Raw genomic sequence first — 21,881 nt, forward strand, 5'->3', positions numbered from 1 at the left:
CAGAAAAAAGGTTGGGAACCACTGCTTTAGATACAAATGCAAAGAATATGAAGTAATTCTGATGTCCGGTAGCGGGATTCGAACCCGCATCCAGATCACCAGAACGAAGGGTCACGTTGCCGACCTAACCACGAGAACCGAACTCCAGCTGCTGAACAGAAACTTTTGAAAATCATTTCGGTGATGTGGAAAGAGTCAAGATCAGTGAAAAGGGCTACACCAGGGATTTAGCAGTGATCATAAATGCCATTAATATATGGAACGAACAGGGGTCTGTAACAGGTCCGAAATCTGCATGAACTGAATTTTTTTTAGAAAAATTCAGTATCCGAATTAAGTCAAAAAACTGAATCCAGGAAAGAACTGAATCCAGGAAAGAATTGGCAATCACTGATTAATGTTCGTAATCGTGTTTAAAGTTCACTGTTGAAAAATTATTTGGAAATAACTCTTGCAATTTCTCCACAGAAATTAGGCGTCATTGATTGTCTTTCCAAAGGTCATGCCGATATGTTTTTTCACTTTTATTTTTTGTATTTTTTCTTGTTACTGGTGTTTTTATTCCAATTTTTTCTCGCTGAAACGTGTAAAAAATATGAGGCGGCATTCTGCAGCTTTTTCCCTCTTATAGTTATGTCGGTTTTTTTTCGGTCGAGAAGTCTGTAAGAAGTAGTCAAGCTGTGTATATATATGCACACACGTGTATATGTATATATATATATATATATATATATATATATATATATATATATATATATATACACGCTCATCTGTTCTTCGGAATCTATAAGGTAGAATGCAACGATTCTTCGTCAAATGGTCGCTATATGGACGGCATCATGAGATATGAGAAAGTTAAGAAAACACATTATTTCTTTGTTTCCAGTATTTTCTTGCGCGTTTCGTCTCGCAAAGCTCTCGGGATTTTTTGGAAGAAAAATTTCGTCACTGTTCTGGACTGCTGCTCTTCGGTATCATGTAAAACTCAATTTCCTAACGCTTCAGTGGGTTTTGTGTGTATATCGATTACAAAGGCTAATATGTATTAGGTTTTCTTGTTCAGGGAAATTGCATTCCTGTTTCAGGGAAATGTCTTCCTATTTGCTGTTGAAAGTTAATCGTGTTTATTTTCCTGCTGAAGAGCGTTTTTTTTTTTTTTTTTACTTTGAGTGTACAACAGAACCAGTAGGAAGGTTTTCGAGGATGTCACTGCCCTATTGGCCACATTTTGATAAAGACGTTTCACGTATCCTAGTTTTCATTTATAATGAAATCCCCTTTCTATCTCCACGTGTGGTAAACACACAAGCACCCCAGTCCTTATTGACGAAGACCTCAGGACAACAACAACAAAAAAACTTTTATTGTACATACAAACAAACCTTGCCCTTTCCCAGTCTAACTTCATATGAACTTGTATCACGATCCTCGACGCTGAATCAGCAAACTTTGAAAAGAGTTCAAGGTTCACACCAGCTAGAGTAAAGTTTGAGAATTCATACAAATGTTTGCTCATTAAAACTGCTAAACATAAACGTGATTGTGAACATACGCACACACACATATATGTATATAATACACACATACACACACACACACACCCCATACACACATATATACTATATATAATATATATATATATATATATATATATATATATATATATATATATATATATATATATATATTGGTGTGTAAAACAAGATGCTTCAGTATAGTATCATTTTTGTAATTTATGGAATTTTCCTTGACAGATAGCGCCATTTTGGAAATGTGTCACTTCGGCATTTTGATTCTTTGTGTAATTGTAAACAGTCATGTATGAGAATGGGTCAATGGATGGTTGTGTTTAGGGCCATAGCCTAGTTACTGGGGCCAAGAAAGTTAGTCAGGGCATTGCTGAAATATCATGATGTGATAAGATGGGTAGCGTGAAATGTGATGGCTTGAGATTGAAATATGAAAATGGTAAAGGGACGACAGATAAAAACGCTGAAAAATAGTATAAACTGTAAATATACAATATTTAACTTCGTTTATATAAAAGAAAATTACATGAGATTATATCAAGGTTCCCTCACTCTCTAGAATATTAACCAAACACCAGTTGTGGAGGTTGCCTGGCTTCCGGGGAATCTGTGGCTGATAGTCTTGTTCTGGCGTTCAGTTATGCATATCACCCCAAACAGACTACTGTCCTTCCTTTCAGAGACGTTATGTATTCCTTCCCTTCATATTTCACTGTATCAAGAACACACACACACACACATATATATGTTTCACGTCGTTTTATCTCATTATGAAATCTCTATAGAAATAGGCATATGGCTTATTAGGTTCAGATTAAAGTTTTTTTTTTAGTACAAAGTCTGTTCTTATCTCAAATTATCCCTTCAAGATTAGAATTAATAATTGATTTCGGGGGAGGCGGCGGGTCTGAAGTGTGCGACATTCTTAGGTGCAGCTACAACCACTAATAATATTAAGGAAAAGAAGACGCACAAAACTGGAGACCGTAGTCATTGGTACATATAGCCACAAAAGAAACAAATTAGCAACTCGGGCGGAGCGCCGGGCGCGTAAACTGCACAAGTCACTGGAGTTGAGAAAGCTGCCGGTCTTTCGCATTCAAGTCTCATTCGCACAAGTCCCAGTCCTCGCAAGTTAGCACCCAAGTTTATCTCTAATGCGATTTTTTTCATATTGTCCAGGAGAGCGATTTCCCTCCTAGCAACGATCTAAGCTGAAGTCAGCTCCTGGTAGTCCAGCAATGGGATTTCCATGCTCGGTTACCTACATTAGGTGAAGCAGGCTGGCAAATCACCCTTACATGAATAAGCACGGTTTCTATGTATTTTTAGACTTTTCCTGTTATTTAAGACACTTAAAGTAATTGTATTGATGTAAGAAGCTTCATCGCACTGTCAATATCGAAATAATCCGCATACAAAAAGTGGACGTGAGATTTGTAACTTGGTGACATTTGGTAACACCGGCCCTGGGGAATACCGTGTATAGCAGCCGAGCTTACATGATCCAGCCAGTCGTCAGATATTACCCCGGCCTTCTACACTACGGTCGAAGCCAGTGTAATTTGACTCCACTCATTCTCCGGTAAGTTTCATACCGTCGATCGAACATGAAAAATAATGATAAAGTGAAAATATGTCTAGGCACATGGTACTTTTTAATTTTTTGTAATGAAAACTGTGCTTTAGTTGATATGTGTGGCTAGTGACGCGTACTTACGAACTGCAGATACGATCTAGTGCGAATGACAATCGGTGATGCTATCCATTGAAAACATGAGAAAACTCACTGATGAATTCTGTGAAAAATAAAAGTGTTATCATAATATACGATACTTACACTTGTTAGTCATCATTTCGTGACAGGAGCTTCACAGAAGGAGGGGATGTGATGTTTACTATCATGTGACTGCATTAAAAGAACTCAAGGCTGACGCACACACGCCCTACCAGTTGCGCTGTGATAACGAAGTTTAGTCCGTCACGCGTTCTTCCTCATATCTCTTCCAACTCGGCGTTATCATTGTTTACACCGCACAGTGAAATTAAACCGTGCATCCCGGATGTTCAAATAAAAAAGAGAGTTTGTGTTTGTTCTTGGTAAAAGAGTGGGACTTATAGATCTGACGTCAAGTTTACAGAATTTTAGCGTTGAAGGCATTCTCTCTCACTCTCCCTATCTCCCTCTCTCTCTCTCTCAGACAAACGCCGAAACGGAAGATCCGCGTGGGTTTAACAACGAAGAGGGCATGTGTACAAGTGTTAGTCATAAAGAAGTACTGTTTTTTCAAGAGATACAGAGGCAAAAGGGAAAAGAATATACGGCTACAGGGACAGCGAAAACCCAAGATTAAATTGTTGCCACGGATATCAGCCATGGAATGTATAAATTTGATCCATTCATTTTAAAAGAAATACGCAAATTGTATAATTTTAAAGATAGGCCTGGTAAACTGTGGCATATCGGCAAACGCGATCACACTTGTACAGAAACAAAGATTTGTTTAATGCAGCACTGACCTCCTTGTTCACACTAATCCAGCCGTTTGTGTATTCGTTTGTAGCCTACTGTCCCCCAAGCACAAAAATAAAGATAAAAACAGTCAGGACTTAAACCATGTTTCGTCTTGCCCGTGGTATATCTGCATAATTACATCGTGTTCCAGATTTTAAGCTAGCGCGCGTGCGCGCACACACAAACACACACACACACACACACACACAATAGATTGATGGATAAATAGATTGATATATGTATGTGTATGCATGACAACGTTCATTATTTGCCAACCTGATCCTTCGCTGAGGATATACAGTATTTGAAGAACATTCTCGTAGGAAATGTTTGGCCCTCTTCATGCGCCATCAAGTATTTTGAAACTGAAATACCGTTCAGCCACAAAGAAAGATTAGCTGGAAATTCAGTTCTCGTTGATAACAGAACAAGACCATTCGCTGTCAGAGAACGCTTTCTTTTAAATACCTATTCGGTTATCAGGTTGGCATGTCGTTAAAAGATTAAAAGTTTTGTCATTCAGAAAAGTATAAATTTTTTCAAAGTAATCCATTAGGCCGGACGTATGAGAAACTCAAGGTTTTATCCCACGGTTTCATTTGCAATGGAAAATGAAAGCAAAAAAGCTTTAAAGATTAGGTAGGGTTCAGGGCCACTGATCAAAATAGCCTTTTATTTATAGAAAAACGAAAACTGAAGCACCCAAAATTAAAGGGGATTATTCCAAACAGGGACTAATAAGGCCACAATAATTCACTAATGACTGTGATGCAAAAGAAGAACGATTTATGAAATTTCCTCCTAATTGACCTATTGATTTCATATAACTTAACTGGAGACGGATCCCACAATGACTTAAATACGGTGAGATGAATTCTGAGGGAAACCGTCAGTTGCATCCAGATTAAAATGGCACCTTCATAAATGAAGGTTAAAAGAGAGAGAGAGAGAGAGAGAGAGAGAGAGAACCAGCAAAGGTAAAAGCGTTGGGGCAGTCCGTGAAATGGTCACCGGGGAAATATTAATTAGATTGTTATTCTGCTCGAATATCATTTTTAAAATACATGGTGAAACGTGCATGTTTAGCCTATGTGCATTGCAAGGAAATAATTCGACTTTTAGGAAATAATAGTTAATGTGGATTGATTTAGTGATGGCGGTAGATGGATAATCAAATGGATATTTTATCATGAATTCCAGGTAAAATGGTCACTTTCCTTCTTGGGTAGTGATAACCTTTTACTGCTTCTCCATCTTTTTTTTTTAAAAGATAGAACATATTACATTTCTTTGGTAATTGAACATGTTACAAAATTTAATTTTTAGTTGCTTTTTACTGTGAAATGTGGCTGATTGTCGTTTATGCCTTCTGTAATAAACTTAGCCTTGGATAAAGTGAAGTATTGGTTTAAACGCGGTGCATCCTTTTCAGAAGTCATTGCGTCATGTAAGGGCAGTTGAAGCGTCTGATTTCTTAGTTCAAAATTCTATCGTGGTTGTTGTATGATTATTTCATTTTGCAACCTTCAGACCTACCCATTCTCTCTCTCGCTCTTCACGGAGGGGAGGGTCTCAGTGATGCAATTCCCCTTCTCTTGAGGGCGGAACCAAGCCGCTGGTAAAATCTCGCTCCTTCTGCCAGACAAAACGTAAATAATGCAAATCCTTTCTCGCTGTCTCCCAGTGAAAAGCTTTACTCTCTAGCTCTCTCTTTCTACGAAAAGGCAACGATGACGTAGTCTCTCTCTCTCTCTCTCTCTCTCTCTTAACGAGAAGACGCCAGCGAAGTGATTCTTAGGGTGCAATCAGACGAAAGCGAGCCAGCGACATCTATCATATCACAGCTGGTCACTTGATGGGGAAACTAAAATAGGACACACTGACTGTGCGACAGCGACCAGGCGAAGACGAGTGTCTAGGAAGCAAACGAGCGGCGAGGCGTGAGGGAGCAGTCACAAGTTTGATATCATGCGCATATCGACTGGCGGTGGGGCCGGCTCTTGTCTGTCCTAGGAGTCAGCCTTGAACCTCAGCAAAAATTGAATGTTGAAGAGTTGTTTATTGCTGTGCATTCCGGTTTATCTGACCAGCGGGATACACCCAATTCTCCCAAAAGCATGAACTATGATTGTTAATGATTATAGTATCATTAGTTTAAAATAGGAATACGTTATGTGACCTTTCACGCCTCCTTGTCTAATTTTTCCTTTTGTTTTTTTTCGTTTCTCTGAAAATCTAACATTGCCAATAGTCGTCCATCACGAGTTCTCTGTGTTCTACTCCCATGAATCTTAGATACAGTTAAATGGACAAGAGACCATGATTCTCTCTCCTCTCCTTAATTCCACTTGGCACGAATTCGCTTTTTTTCGGTCAGAATTTCTTATCACGCGTAGAAGGGTTCAGTTAATTACGGATATCAAATACGAGACAGGAGGTGCCAGTACCCTTCTTGACTTTGGCTTCTCGGCTATGGTATAAGACCTTGGCTTCTCGGCTATGGTATAAGACCTGGTTTGTGCTGTAACCTGTTTTGCTTTATTTACAGAACTGTGGGGATTGTCTATTTGAATGGAGCCTGTTATTAGATTGTCAGCTAAGATTTAGGGCAACTTCAAGAAATATGGAACTCTTAGTCTAGGTTAATTGTTTTACCTTTAAATGAAGGTTACCTGGGAGCTTAGGAAACCATATGTGGTCTTTTGGATCTCATCCGTTCCCTTGTACAGATGGAAGAATTAATGGATATTGTCCTTGAATGTGAAATTACTGTACAAGACGTTAATAGCATGCAGAACCTGAGATCCAAAAGACTACAAATGGTTTCCTAAGCTCCCAGGTAACATTAAGTTAAAGGTAAAACAATTAACCTAGGCTAAGTGTTCCATATTTCTTGAAGTTGCCCTAAATCTTAGCTGATAATCTAATAACAGGTTCCATTCAAATAGACACAATCACCACAGTTCTGTAAATAAAGCAAAACAGGTTATAGCACAAACCAGGTCTCATACCATAGCTAAGAAGCCAGTGTCAAGAAGGGTGTTGGCACCTCCTGTCTTGTGTCTGACATCCGTAATTAACTGAACCCTTCTACACGTGATAAGAAATTCTGACTGAAAAAAAGCGAATTCGTGCCAAGTGGAATTAAGGAGAGAGAATCATGGTCTCTTGTCAATTTAACTGTAGGTAAGATTCATGGGAGCAGAACATAGAGAACTCCTGATGGACGACTGTCGGCAAAGTTAGATTTTCAGAGAAACAAAAAAAAAAAAAAAGGAAAAATTGGACAAGGGGGCGTGAAAGGTCACATAACGTATTCCTATTTTAAACTGATGATACTATAATCACTTAACAATCATAGTTGAAACTGGCTCATACGATCTTAAATAGCTGAAATCTTTGAGAACATGAATAGAAATTCAGAGCAAGGAATAGGTATATGTTGGAGGTCCGAGTAACGCAGTGCATTTCTTTACTTCATTCCAGTGGCAAATCTACAGTAGTCTTTGCTACAGTGATTGAAATGTGATCCAAAAATCATGGGGTGTAGTTGAATAGGAAGTGAATAGAGGTAATATGAAGAGACTCGCATTCATTTAAATAGTATCATTATTATTTAAATAATCAGTGCGTTAAAATTCCATTGTATATTGCAATTAACGAAGTGGAATTGAACTCTGAAGTTTAATTTGCATTCCGTATTTGGGAATATAAAATAAGACTCATATTTTTTACCGTTTACATTTTCCAGTGTTTATATATATAGCCAGTCTAAGTAAATATCTAAATACATGTAGATGTGCCTACAGAAGTAGAGTGTCGTTACAGTTCTCTACTATATTATCACGGGGATAGGCCCATAATAAAGAGGATGCGTGGACGTGTGTAAAACGTGCCATTAAAGCTGTGTAATATCAGGACTTGACTACTTTGCATTGGCATTTGTTCGTATCAGTTCGGGAGATGGTAATTAACCTATGCTTATGCAGTTACATCCTAAAAAATAAGAAAAATAAAAAGGCTGTTGCCAGAGTCGATTAGAGAGTGCTAGCATAAGCTTACTTTCAGCATTATTATTATTACTGATTACACAGCGGAAACTTGTAATTTAGAAGCGCAGAATATTAAGGTATTTTATTTTTCCTATATTTTTACGTCAGAAAACAAGTCGGACACTTCTTACGTTTTTTTTCTATTTACTACATAGTTTGGTAAGTTCGCAGTTGTGCGAAAATTTGTCCTTAACTTTATAGGCAAACATTTGTACAACGTCATGGATGGCCGGCGCGCTCGAGTGATTTCGATGTGCAATATTCCTTCGAGCTTCATTTTCATTGTTGATTATTAATTTCCAGGTTACATCCTTTTCTTATTCTGAAACACTTATATTTATGTACGTTCTTTATTTACAGTGCTATATTTATTTACGTTCTTTATTTACAGTGCTATGCATAGTGGTAATGATTCCTTGTTTATGTTATGAAGCGATTCATTATTATTGGCCTTGGTCTGCAAACCGGGTGCCAAATGGTGCTGTTTTTGAGCCTTAGGAGTTGAGCAAGATGACGTGATAAATGAATTGCCAAGTGTGTCAGAGGCTAATTCCGTGTCACATGTGTCTCCTGAATAGAAATAACCGGAACTCTGTGCTGTACATTTTTCGGAGAAAAAGGTCCCGTCAACAACAACAACCAGCAAAGGCGGCTAAAATCCCTGGATGGATATCTTTTTATTTTTTGAATTATTTTCGAAATAATTAAAGTATAAATTGCGCACTGGTAGATTAAATGGAGTAAGAGTAGTGATATTAGACTGAGTTTGAATATAAATTTCTTTGGGAAGTTTATTGGACCTCAGTCATTTGACAATAATAATTCCCATGAATTTAACTCGTCAGATAGCGAAAATGACGGTATGGAAGACACGGACATAAAGGTTATTTATTTATTAATGTTAAATATTATCTAGCTTATTCAAGAAAAGGTAAAACATTTGTTTTTTTGAGAATAAGTGGAATGGTAAATATTTGTCCTTGTTTGCGAGCATTCTGGTTTGACATTTTATCTCCCTGGGAACAGGGAGATGTTTATAAGCGTTAGAGCTATAAATAACGATAATAATATTGAATGAAATCGTGCGTTTCATTTTGTTATCCCCCTGCACAGTAATTGGGGAGATATAACAAAGACCTCATTTTATATTTCACTTTGTTTTTGTTTGTACTTATGTGTGCCCGTATGTCACATTTTGATGTACTCTGTAATTTGCGTGAAAATGGCTGTAGTTTAGTTGTATTTTGCTCATAGCGTTACTTATACTGGATGAGTTCTAAGATGGTCCAGGTTGGACTGTTATTTTTTGGGGGAAAATCTCAGTAATTTTGGCTGGCTGTAGAAAATAATTGTGGTGGCCTACCACGTCAAGGAGGAGGGTGATTGTTGCTTGCTCGAAGGGGCGGGGAATGAAGGGGGATAGGAAAAACATTGTTGGGCACGGTTGCGCAAATGATTAAGCGTGTATTTGCCGTTATGTTTCCTTATCAGTTGCTGATTTCTCATAACGGCGAGTCAGTGGCGTTTGGGAATATTCTATAAGGCGTATGCACCATTTATATTGCAGTCCTAAATTATTTTATTTCATCATGTTGTCATTCTTAATATACGAGTTTGGATATATGATTAATATGTCGAGTACAAAGAAACATTGCTAAGATTGCTGAATGGATAGCTGATATAATACCTTAGTTCTTTAAATCGTATTTCCAAGGTCACTAAGGAAAGGGTGAGTGGAGTATTTACTAGACGGCTAAACCAACAAATATGACTTGCAAAACAAGGACAAGGAAAGGCATTATCCTTTATCCTTTCTGCCAGTTCCTCTGTTTTCAAATTGGGCTTTCATGAAAGTTCCTGATAACAGACTGGATTTTGTATCTTGGGTCACCCGGCGTCGATGAAGAGTACAGAAAGCTTTCATAAAGTTTCCAGGCCTTAGGATGTCGAAATATCTGACGATTGCTGGAAGTAATACTTACACATACGTGTTTGTGTGTGTGTGTATTTTTTATATTATATATATATATATATATATATATATATATATATATATATATATATATATATATATATATATATATATATATAAACCCCATTCAAAACATTTTTATTTCAATATTTCCAAGGCTCTTTCACTGAAAAGTCTGAAAAAGTAATATAGCACAAAATCATTACCACTAACAATAAACATCCAACCTGAATATTACCAAGCTCATTCATTAATTCTTCATCAGACTAGTTTTCATGGGCTCTTTGAATTTCTTGCAAAGCTGAGCGAGAAAGCGGAGTGGTTTAATACTTGCGTTTCATCCTTTGTAATGGTGTTAAGTCCTCAGTGAGGGTGGATCATCTTTCTTCACTATAATTAACACCTGCCGTCTTTATTCGTTCCTTCATTTTTGGTAATACTCTACTGACCTGCATTCCAGTTAATGGAGTCTCTTATTTGACTGCAGCGATTGCGTCTCAGTGCGTTCTTCATGATGAGCATCAGGAAGATGTATGCAAGTTTTGTGACCTTTTCTTGTTGTTTTCTTACCCACATATTGTGCATCCATGATTCAGATGTGGCAGAGCTAGATGTATCTACTGTAGTTTTGCCGTGGTCCATCTTTCTTCTGACGTGCGCCTGGCATTAGTCTCCCTGTTCCTGCTTGTTCAGTGGCAAGTATCAAAATGGGAAGTTTAGCTTCCTTTCTTACTACTCCAGTATCTGTGTATACGAACAAGACTGTTTCCTGTTTGAGACGTGTTTGACATCTGACAGGCGAGTAATTGGTAAAAATTGTTGAAAACAGTGGTAAGTATGGTAGTACAGTTATACAGCCTCCATATGATAATTTGCATTCTTAAGTAAACTTCATTAAATTATTCACTCCATGTATAGAACAAAAAAGAAAAAGAAAAAAGACAATTACTTACTTAGATGTGGAATTTCAAATGTGAAGGCCCCAGTTTATTAAGGTTCATTGCTATCGCACATTTTCAACATTAAGACAATTTAATTCTATTTTGTTGTTGACTCTTAAACGTAGTTGTTTCTTCTAAGTTCCGTACAGCCACATACACATTCGTTTACTTATTTATCGAGGTATCGCTTATATATTTCTTCGTTTCTTCGGCAATATGAGATTGTTTCAGGTTATCGGGTTCACGTCTGGTTTATAAGTTATCAATCAGTTACGTAATTTGCAATGTTTCTGTGAAGTAAATTACAGGACACAAAGGAAATTAAAAGCGACAAGATTCAGCAAGATATCATCGAGTCGAGGAAAGCTATTCCCACCCACCAGTTTTCTGGCATATTTTTGATAGTGCTTTCATACTTCTTTTGCTCTTACCCTCCCTGACACATAAGTCGTAAATCTCCGTAGGCGGTGTAGGGGGGTAGGGCCATCAGCACACCTCACTCGGTGCTTTGTAGGCATTACTCAAGGTTCTTTGCAGTATCCCTTTGGTCCCCAGCTGCAATTCCTTTCGTTTCTTTTACAGTACCTCCGTTCACATTCTTTCTTCCATTACTATCCACCCTCTCCTAACAATAGTTTTATAGTGCAATTGCGAGATTTTTCTCGTTACAACTTTAAAACCTTTTCACTCTCAATTTCCCTTTCAGCGATGAATGACCTCATGGGTCCCAGCGCTTGGCCTCTATCCTAAATTTTATATTCCGCTCCTATAAGTCGTAAGAAACATTATTTTGTTGACGTTCAAGGAATGTATACTTGACTGTTTCCTTTCCTTTCAGAAACGCCGGTAAGATGCCAGGTGGTGACACGGACGAAGAAGGTTTTCCGAAACTGGAAGGACCTCTGCTTCAGGTGACTGGGAATTCTCTGCGTCTGAGACCACGTTCCAGACGGCAGATTTCGAAGGACCAAGAATGCGGCGAGACAACGACCCAGCAGGTGATTATACTGAGAAGGAAACGGAAGGCCACGGGCTCACCACAGGCCTACGCAAGAAGCATGGCGGCGCCCATCCAGGCCGTGTCAAGATGGTCTGACGAGGCCATCCGGAGTAGGGTGTCCTTGCACTTGAATGGAATCAATTTGAGGCGTCCCATGCCCAGCTTTATGTATGAACGTCCTAGGGTTCCCGAAAGCGGGTATACGGCCCCTCCGCTTCTGAAGGACGAGTTTAAGAAGAAGGTGTTCACTATTCCCGTTGCAGAAACACAGGAGGAGCCTGCTGAGTCTCGGCAAGGAAAGAAGATCATCTACATCAGCATATGGAAAGAATGCTTTTACGCTGACAATATCTTTGAATCTGCTGGCAAAGACATTAAAGCTGTACGCAAAGTCTGTCAAACTCATTTTATAGCGAAGAGGGCACAGGCGTTTGCAAGTTACATCCCTTGTTTCTACGTTAAAATGATAGTGTTCTTAATGCTGTTCATTCGATGCTTCTTTTGCAAACTGACTTTCCCTCTGGCCATATACTACCGCTCCCATAAGCACGTCAAGATCCATCGGTCCTGTGAGGAAAGAGGCGTGAGGCCTGTTTTCACAGGATCGGCCTGCCAGGGACCCGTTATATACAGCATTCGAAACTTTTGCTGTACTTTTTGTAGGGCACAAAGACAGTCCGACGTGAGCTTGAAACTTTTAGAAATAATGAACAAGGAAAGAAGAAAAAGCCAGGTAGCTAGATGATTGTTAATCTACAGGGAAAACCCAGGTGAAGTTCGCTTTGGCCAAGCCGTTTCCTTCTCCAAGATCAAACTCCATTTAGCTAGCATTTTTATTAAGACTTGACTAACACAGGTGGCTGGTCTTGCGACGTATTAGCAGTGCCTAGAGATGTGTGTTCTTTTCTAAGACATTTGGCTTGAGAGGTCACGAACTTAATTTGTATTTTTCAAGCTTAATGAAAGATACTCCACGCTCGAAGAATCTGATCTGAATTGTACACAACAGGGATGAATTGGAAATAATTAGCCTTAAGAATAATTTTTGTGTTCATGTGTAATTGTACAAGGTAAAATCTATTATTCATCATATATTTTCATGTTAGTTTCATTGTAAATTCTCAACAGTTTATTAGTGCATTATTTTACACCATAATTTTTTTTGTTGCTGGAGGGGCTGTTATGAGTTTCAGAGTTTTAACAAATGTAATTATATTTCCTTGCGTTCCAACTATCCTTGCTCCTGAAATGTTATTAATATATTGGTGTGTAATATTGTTTGCACCCATAATGACCCACTGTTAAAAATAGTTTCTGAAGAAACATAAACAATTAGTAAACTATGTGTATGTTTTAGCGATATGAATATTGCTTGTATGTTTACACAGAGCCACTTATATTGTAGATATTATGTTTTGTAGCAAATCAGTATAATCTTAGACTGAAGACACCTTCAATGGCTATCTCAGTAGTCCTGTTTCTGTTGTTTCATCAGCACATCCACAAGGAAGTTGAAGCGTTAGTTTCCGGTCAGCTTTATTTGATTAAAGTTGTGTCAACTGGAAACGTTGTACATATAGGTCATTAATTAAGGAATAACTGGCGCTGAATATCCTCACCGGCCACATGCCTGGGCATTAAATGGTGCGATCTGTTCTGCCAATATAGGGCATGATTAGGTGATTGGAGCCCAAGGTTTTTCCTGAGACGCACAATTTCTCAGCCTCCTAATTTTTTTTTTTTTTTTTTGTGCCAGATTGTTTTTTTTGGCCAGTTTTTTTCCCCAGATGAAGCATGATTTTGAAATTCAAGGAGAAAATTTTAATTATTGTTATTAATGCTGCGGGTTCTCGTTTTGTAGTTGTAATTATTATCAGTATAAGACCGGGTGTTCTTACTGAGAATTTTTGATACAAGTGAATTATGCTTCGGTTGGTTAACTCTATGTGCCTTTCTACCTTCAAGCTTTGGATACCTTCGCCTGATCCTTGTAATTTTTTTTTTTGTTGTTGCTTTTAAGAGGTGAACCTGTCATTTCAGAATAGGGTAAGACCCACTTACTGTCTCATACTTCGTTTTCCCTTTATCTTTGTCCATTCAGCCAGATATAATTGGGGATTTTGTTTAACCGGATAAAAAGGGATCTTAGAGCTTATGTACTTTCGCACTTTGTCTTTCAGTGGTACTTTTCTCATATATACTCCTATTGCAAATGGCCAAATGGTGTGTTCCACTTGACGGTTGTACTTAGCATCAAGTAAAATTAACATAATTTATTCTTTCATTAACGCAAAAGAACAAAACTATTGTTGTAAGCCGTTGTTTTGCTTGCAATGTTTCCCTATTCAGTAGAATGGTTGCTGTCAACATCGATATGTCCGTCGCACTTTTAATTATGTTTTTAAAGGTAAACTGAAACCATCATGTGATACCAATTAGGATGAGACCAAACAACGGTTGTTAATATATTTTTACTTGTGACATAAATAAAAGACAGAGAAACATTAACGCTTCCTAATTCTGTTTCTTTTGTGTTGTGACCTTGAAAACAACAGGATACGGAGATCCTGGAAGCAGGGGAGATGATGAATGGACGGAAATGCAGCCCTTCACGGTAAGACCAACACACCGAAGAATTTGTGACCAACATTTTCCACTGCACTTTCCTTGATGCAATGAAGATTAGATTAGCTTAGCCTAGAATATGGAACTTGCATGCAGATCATCTATTTTCGAATTTTAAGACTTCATGTGCTTATAGTATAATGAAACGAAGGAGATGCAGAAACAAATTTGGTTTAATGTAAATAACATGAAAAAATATGTATTTGCAAGTCTCAGCTTCTCCCTCTCACATTTTGTCACACTTACTGGTCGCCGTAAGCAAAGCCCTGTGCTTGCATAAACCAGCTTTATCCGAGGCCAACATATCTGCATAAATTAGAAAAACATATATTCTGAATGCATTGAGGAAGGAAATTTAGGAAGATTCTTGAGGACACCTCATGTCCTACAAGTGTATTTAGAAGTCACTAAGCACGCCAGAGGCTTATGTAGTAAATATGAATGCAACTCCGATGCAGAATCTCATTAAATTCTCTCTTCAACAAAAGAAGTACTTCTAGGGACTGCAGATTAGGACCAGCCAGAAAAGAAAATTCCAAATGTTCCTTTGATATTTTCCTAAAATCTTCACATTTTGATTGTAGATAGAACCAGTCTTTAGTAAAGTATACAGTCGAATCTGGCATTAATGGGTATATACTAGTGAGGTTGGGATTGCTTGATAATAACGAAGGTTAGATGCAGAGTGAATCGTGTGGCCTAGCATAGGATAGGCTCCCCCTGCATTGTACGCCTTGGGTAAACACAACAACTCTAAATAACATGGCTCTTATGATGGTGAAGTGGTCTTGCTTGTGTGACGTTTATCTTCAACTCGGTTGTGTCCATGGCATGAAAAGCAAAGAGGTACTGCAAAGGAACTGGCAGGCGCGTGAAGTGCTTAACAACGAGTGCTGATGTTTGGCAGTGAATCGCAGACGAGAGGCAAGACACACAATGTTAATTTGGTTTTGGAACTGTATCAATACCCCGTAGGGGGTTAGTGCCGTCAGTGCACTTTATACGGTGCACTGCAGGCATTGCTTAAAGTTCTCTACAGCGTCCCTTTGGCTCCTAGCTGCAACCCCTTTCATTCTTTTACTGTACCTCCATTCATATTCTCTTTCTTCCATCTCACTTTCCCCCTCCTAACAATTGTTTCATGGTGCAATTGCGAGGTTTGCCTCCTGTTACATCTTTCAAACCTTTCTTTTTACTGTCAGTTTACGTTTCAGCGCTGAATAACCTCATGGGTCCGAGCGCTTGGCCTTTGGCCTGAATTCTCTATTCTATCTATCAATAACAAATGTCGCAGGTTTTATTTTTTCACAAGTTTACAAATTATGCATGTTTACTCAGGAATATAAATTTTGTTTTTAAATATATACAGTAGATATCTCCAGGTAACAGCATGTACAAGATGTGACGGACACCAAGAATGGCGAGTGTTAGTGTGCAACACATATTTAGTTGAGAGTAGACAAAGATTGCTAATATTAGTTCAGGTCAGTGTTAGTCAGTCACAACACCACTTGGCACCCACACGCGCACACACACACACACACACACACACACACACACACACACACACACACACTACTAATGTAAACAACGACGGTCTGTACTCACTCAAAGCTCAAGGTTCTTACGGGATTTTATTGCGCACTATTTTTGCTTGAAAGCAGATAGTCTCTGTTTTTTGCGAAACCCATTGATACGATTTAGTAATGAGAGATTCCAGTTTACTTCAGATGATACGATTTAGTAATGAGAGATTCCAGTTTACTTCAGACCGGTCCCACAACATACATTTTGAGAATAACCTCAACTATATTTAACCTAGGTTTGTAAAGTCACCAATTCGGCGCCAGGATAGTGTTTCGGCGGCGCCATTAATTAAGTCTCCGCTGAGCTTGTTTTCTTTGGTGACTTCCGTTTCTTCAAGCTAAATTAGTCACGCCTAAAACGTGCCAGGTCACGCATTTTTATCATTTTTACTTTATGGTATTTATACGAATGTCACACATTGTGTATCACATGTTTCTTCATTCACAGGCATCAAGACTGTATCTATATTGTGTCTCTGTATGTTTTGTATTGTAATTCGTACTTGTTCACTGTATATTATTATTTATTGTTTCGACCTCAGGTCACAGTCAATTCCATTGTCTCTCACGGCCCGGCGTCAGTCGGCCGCAATATAAGCCGCCTGGATCTGTAATAAACCAGCAGTAACCTTTACCTGCTCGTTTCTTTGACACCTTACAGTGGTGACCCCGGGTATCCGGAGCCATTAGCGGACTCACACGGCGACTCAGTCTTGGCTCCAGGGTTTCTCCAAAAACGCTCTTAGCGGCCTAAACACGGCGCTGTAACCAGCGTTTGAGCGTGCTGACTCGTCGGCGTACCCCATCAGCGTCACTAGCGGACCCACACGGCGCACGAAAGTGCGTGCTGGCCGAGTATCCTACTCCAGTAAGGGGGTCAAAGGAGGCGAGCATGGGCGCGGATATCCCCTTCTTCATGCAGTTAAACGGGACCCCGCGGACTCCGAGGTTTACCTACCTCCCCATCGCCCCGCGCCCGCCCCGCCGAGGCCCTCCCGCAACTCCACACCAGCGCCCGAACACACGACGGCCGGGCAACACAATCGCGGGCCGCCCTCACCTAAAGCTGCGCCCGTTCGCAGGGCAACCCATCGAGATGGCTGCGCAGGGTGGAGAGCCACTTCAGAATCGCGGACCTCACGGACCCGAATCCTACAGGCCGACACAGTGCTCAACGCCCTTCCAGAGGATGTGTACAACAAATTCATCTCGCGGGTACCAAACACTCACCCTCACATACAGCATTACAAAAAGTTCCTCCTCGAAGCTTGCTCCCTGCCCATCGCCGAGCGGGCCGCCCGTGCTATCGACCTTGCCAATAACCCACGCCACGACCTCGATCCAAGAGACGCTTGGGGCATGGTCGTAGATCTCCTGTCAACACCAGTCCCGGGTGACACGAACAAGCGGCAGGAGATAAGCTTCGTGCGAAAAATTTTCAACGCCCAACTCCTCCCGGAAGTACGCAACCAGATCGCTCACCCCTACACCATGCCTGTCGAGGACCTCGCCAGGCGGCACAACACCTCACAGACTCCGTCAAGGCTTCACAACGGCTAAAACCGGCCACTCAGCCGGTCAGCTCCGTCCAGCCTGAAGAGGGCGTGAGCAGCCCGTCAACGCCATCGCCAACAAACGTCCACCAACCACAGTAGGCGGTGGTCCCCGGGCTTCTGTCGCTATCACAAGTGGTTCGGAAAGGGCGCCGAAACTGCCTGCCGCCCCTGCTCGTTCAACCGTTCAAAAAAGCGGGGGTGGCGGCCCAGCAGGACAGGCCGCCATGGCAGCCGAAGAACCCAGGGCCTCAAAAACAGTAGGTTTTACGTCCGCGACACCGTCTCCGGCAGGATGATGCTGGTCGACACAGGAGCCTTCAAGTCGGTCTTCCCAGCATCCAGAGAGGACCGCAACCAGACACCAGACCCGGCCGCCTTCCTGACGGCCGCCAACGGAACCCCCATCCTCTCCCCTCGGCACCAGGCTCCTGTCGATCTCCATCCTTGGCCAGAATTACTCCTGGGACTTCATCGTCGCGGACGTGGAACCCCACTCCTGGGGGCGATTTTCTGGCGCACTTCGGCCTGCTAGTCGGCGTGGGGCGCAGCGCCTCCTCGATCCCGACTCCTGCCGATCTCCCCCGTTAACGGCGGGACCCAGACCCACCATCAGCGCCGTCGCCCCCACCAGTATGCACACCTTCTGTCGGAGTTCCCGAGGTGTTTAAGCCCGAGCCGCCAAGTCCCGGGGCCCCAGCCAAGCACGGCATATACCACCATATAGTGACTAAAGGGCCCCCGACACATGCGAAGTTCCGCAGGCTTCCCCCTCAGCGCCTGCAGGAGGCGAAAAAAGCATTCGCGGAGATGGAACGGATGGGCATCTGCAGAAAAGCCTCCAGTCCATGGGCCTCCCCCCTCCACATGGTGCAGAAACCGGACGGCTCCTGGAGACCCTGCGGCGACTACAGACGGCTCAACATTGCAACGGAGCCCGACCACTACCCTCTGCCCAATATGCAAGACCTCACGGCCTCCTTTCACGGGGCCAAAATATTCACTAAATTGGACCTTCTTAAATCTTATTTTCAGGTACCTGTTGCGCCAGAGAGACATACCAAAGACAGCCATCATCACGCCCTTCGGGTCCTATGTGTTCGCCTTCTCCACCTTCGGGCTGAGGAACGGGGCCACCTTCCAGCGGCTCATGGACAGCATCCTGGGGACCTAAAATTCTCGTCTGCTACGTCACGACATTCTCATATTTTCCAGGTCTCACAGCGAACACCAGAGGCACATCAAAGCAGTCCTCCAGCGCCTCCAAGAAAACGGCCTCGTCGTCCGTTTTGACAAGTGTACATTCGGCGTCCAGAAAGCAGAGTTCCTGGGTCACGAGGTATCTCCGACAGGCGTCCGCCCTCTTACATCGAAGGTGGCAGCCGTAGCAAAGTTCCCGACACCCACCTCCATCAAGGCCGTCCAGGAGTTCCTTGGGATGGTCAACTTCTACAGGCGCTTCATCCCGGGATCGCGCACACCACGGCCCCTGACGGAAGTCCTAAGAGGTCAACCGAAGTCCCTGTCTTGGGGACCCAGCCAGCAGCAGGCCTTTTCCCTAGACGGGCGCCCTCACCAAGGCAACCGCCTTGGCACACCAGGATCCCAAGGCTCCCCTCCAGCTGACGACGGACGCCAGTAACGTTGCCTGCGGTGCTGTTCTGGAGCAAATTATCAACGGCGCCCCCCAGCCCATCGCCTTCTTCAGCAAGAAGTTCAATCCCGCAGAGTCCCGATACAGCACCTTCGACAGGGAACTCTGCGCGATGTACCGCGCAGTTCGGCACTTCAAGTTCCTCCTGGAGGGGACGCCCTTCACAATCTTCACAGACCACCAGCCACTAGTTCACGCTTTCACGAAGCAAGGGGACGCATGGTCTTCCAGGCAGCAGCGCCACCTCTCAGCCATAGCCGAATTTACCTGTTCCGTCAGGTACCTCCCGGCAAGAAAAATCCGTAGCAGACGCCCTCTCCAGAGTCGAGTTGAACGCCAGTGCAGCTTGGTGTAGACTACCAGGACCTTGCCAGAGAACAGGCGCCGACCCGGAAACCCCAGCATACCGCACCGCCATCACATCCCTCAAGTGGCGGGGCGTGACCCTCGCCCCGGAGGTCCCAGCCTGCTCTGTGACATCAGCACAGGCCAGCCCCGCCCTTTGGTTCCAGCCTCACGCCGCCGCCAGGTATTTGACATCATCCACGGCCTCACACCCTCCGGCAGGACCACGCCAAACTGCTTTCAAAAAGTTCGTCTGGCACGGGTGCAAAGGACGCCACAGCCTGGGCAAAACAGTGCCTGCAGTGCCAGACCAGTAAAGTGGGTCGTCACACGCAGTCGGGGGTAGGCGAGTTCCCACAACCAGGGCGCCGTTTGGCCACATCCACATCGGCGTCGTCGGGCCCCTTCCCCATCAGGCGGATCCAGATACCTCCTCACGGTGGTAGACCGTTCAACGCGGTGGCCCGGCCACGCCCATGCAAGAAGCCACCGCCAGCGCGTGCGCCGAGGCCCTGCTCTCCAGCTGGGTCAGCCGCCGGCGTCCCGGACCACATCACAACCGACAGGGGCCCGCCTTCCTCTCGAGCTGTGGTCTGCCCTGGCTCAACTGCTGGGAACCACGCACCACACCACCACAGCATACAACCCAGCGGCCAACGGCCTGGTCGAACGTTTCCACAGGTCCTTAAATCATCCCTCATGGCCCGCTGCACCGCCGAGGACTGGAAACATCAGCTGCCGTGGGTCCTCCTCGGGTTGAGACCGCCCCAGAGCCGACGGCACCCCATCCGCAGCTGAACAAACCTGGGGAACCCCTCGTGGTGCCGGGAGAGCTCGTGACGGATGATCGCCACTCCCCATCTCTGCAGAGGCTCCGCGGCGTGGCGGCAAGTTCGCCTTGCAGGCGCTCATACATAGTCAGAGCAACCACCTTCGTGCCGCCACAGCTGTCATCCGCCACCCACGTCTTCGTCAGAGTCGACGCCGTCCGTCCACCACTAACTAAGCCCTACAGGGGACCCTTCCGGCGTGCTGGAACGGAACAGCAAGGCGTTCCGGCTGGCACTTCCAGGCAGGGACGACTGGGTTTCCATAGACCGGCTAAAGCCCGCCTTCCTGTCGGAGAGTCCCGGCAGCGTCGCGCACCCCTTCCGCCCATACGCACTCCAGCACGCCCTCACCACCGCGAAGCGCGCCGCCCCAGGAAGGGACCGCCCAAACAGCAGCCTCACAGGCAGGAGGCCCCTCAGTTATCCTCAAGGAGCCGCGGCACCCTTCAGCGTCCCACCAGGTACAGGGATTAATCAGGCGCGTCCCTCGTCTTGGGGGAGTATTTGTAAAGTCACCAATTCGGCGCCAGGATAGTGTTTGGCGCCGCCATTAATTAAGTCTCCGCTGAGCTTGTTTTCTTTGGTGACTTCCGTTTTCTTCAAGCTAAATTAGTCACGCCTAAAACGTGCCAGGTCACGCATTTTATCATTTTTACTTTATGGTATTTATACGAATGTCACACATTGTGTATCACATGTTTCTTCATTCACAGGCATCAAGACTGTATCTATATTGTGTCTCTGTATGTTTTGTATTGTAATTTGTACTTGTTCACTGTATATTATTATTTATTGTTTCGACCTCAGGTCACAGTCAATTCCATTGTCTCTCACGGCCCGGCGTCAGTCGGCCGCAATATAAGCCGCCTGGATCTGTAATAAACCAGCAGTAACCTTTACCTGCTCGTTTCTTTGACACCTTACAGGTTAAAATATTAGAAGTTAAATCAGTTACAATACTAAACAAAAACAAAAAATTACTTCATGACCAGTGTAATCATTAAGAGTTTTTAACATCAGAAGATTTATATTATTTGAGGACTTGCAAATGCTTTGAGAATTTGTTTCCTTTATCATATGTGTTTGGGGCTAAAAATTCCTGATATTACCGAAGAAAGGGTCGGAAAGAAAGTGACCAGATATTAGTGATATCCTCTCGTGTCTTGAAATACTTGCCTCGGGCGACATTAGCTCTTACCAAGAGATAGACGGAACCATGTTTGCCACAGTTATATTTACAGTTATTTCCAGAACAATAACAGGTCATCAGATCTTCAAA

The 21,881-nt window shown here is 42.8% G+C and overlaps 1 protein-coding gene across 3 annotated transcripts in view; it reads left to right on the forward strand.

Moving 5' to 3' along the window:
- LOC136843307 (uncharacterized) overlaps positions 1 to 21,881 on the forward strand; it is a 166,811-nt gene that overhangs the window by 98,064 nt on the left and 46,866 nt on the right. Inside the window, exons 1-2 of one of the 3 annotated variants that reach the window (XM_067111544.1) lie at positions 2,591 to 3,114; positions 11,848 to 14,517. The exons of 1 other annotated variant lie outside the window; for it this stretch is intronic. In XM_067111544.1, coding sequence (XP_066967645.1) covers positions 3,032 to 3,114; positions 11,848 to 12,754 — 990 coding nt within the window. In that variant the 5' untranslated portion in view covers positions 2,591 to 3,031 and the 3' untranslated portion in view covers positions 12,755 to 14,517. Of the gene's footprint in view, positions 1 to 2,590; positions 3,115 to 11,847; positions 14,518 to 21,881 lie in introns of those variants that run through there. One more of the 3 variants, XM_067111545.1, reaches the window with a different exon arrangement.

This window comes from Macrobrachium rosenbergii, chromosome 11 (genome assembly GCF_040412425.1).
Source record: "Macrobrachium rosenbergii isolate ZJJX-2024 chromosome 11, ASM4041242v1, whole genome shotgun sequence".
Taxonomy (NCBI): Eukaryota; Metazoa; Arthropoda; class Malacostraca; order Decapoda; family Palaemonidae; genus Macrobrachium; species Macrobrachium rosenbergii.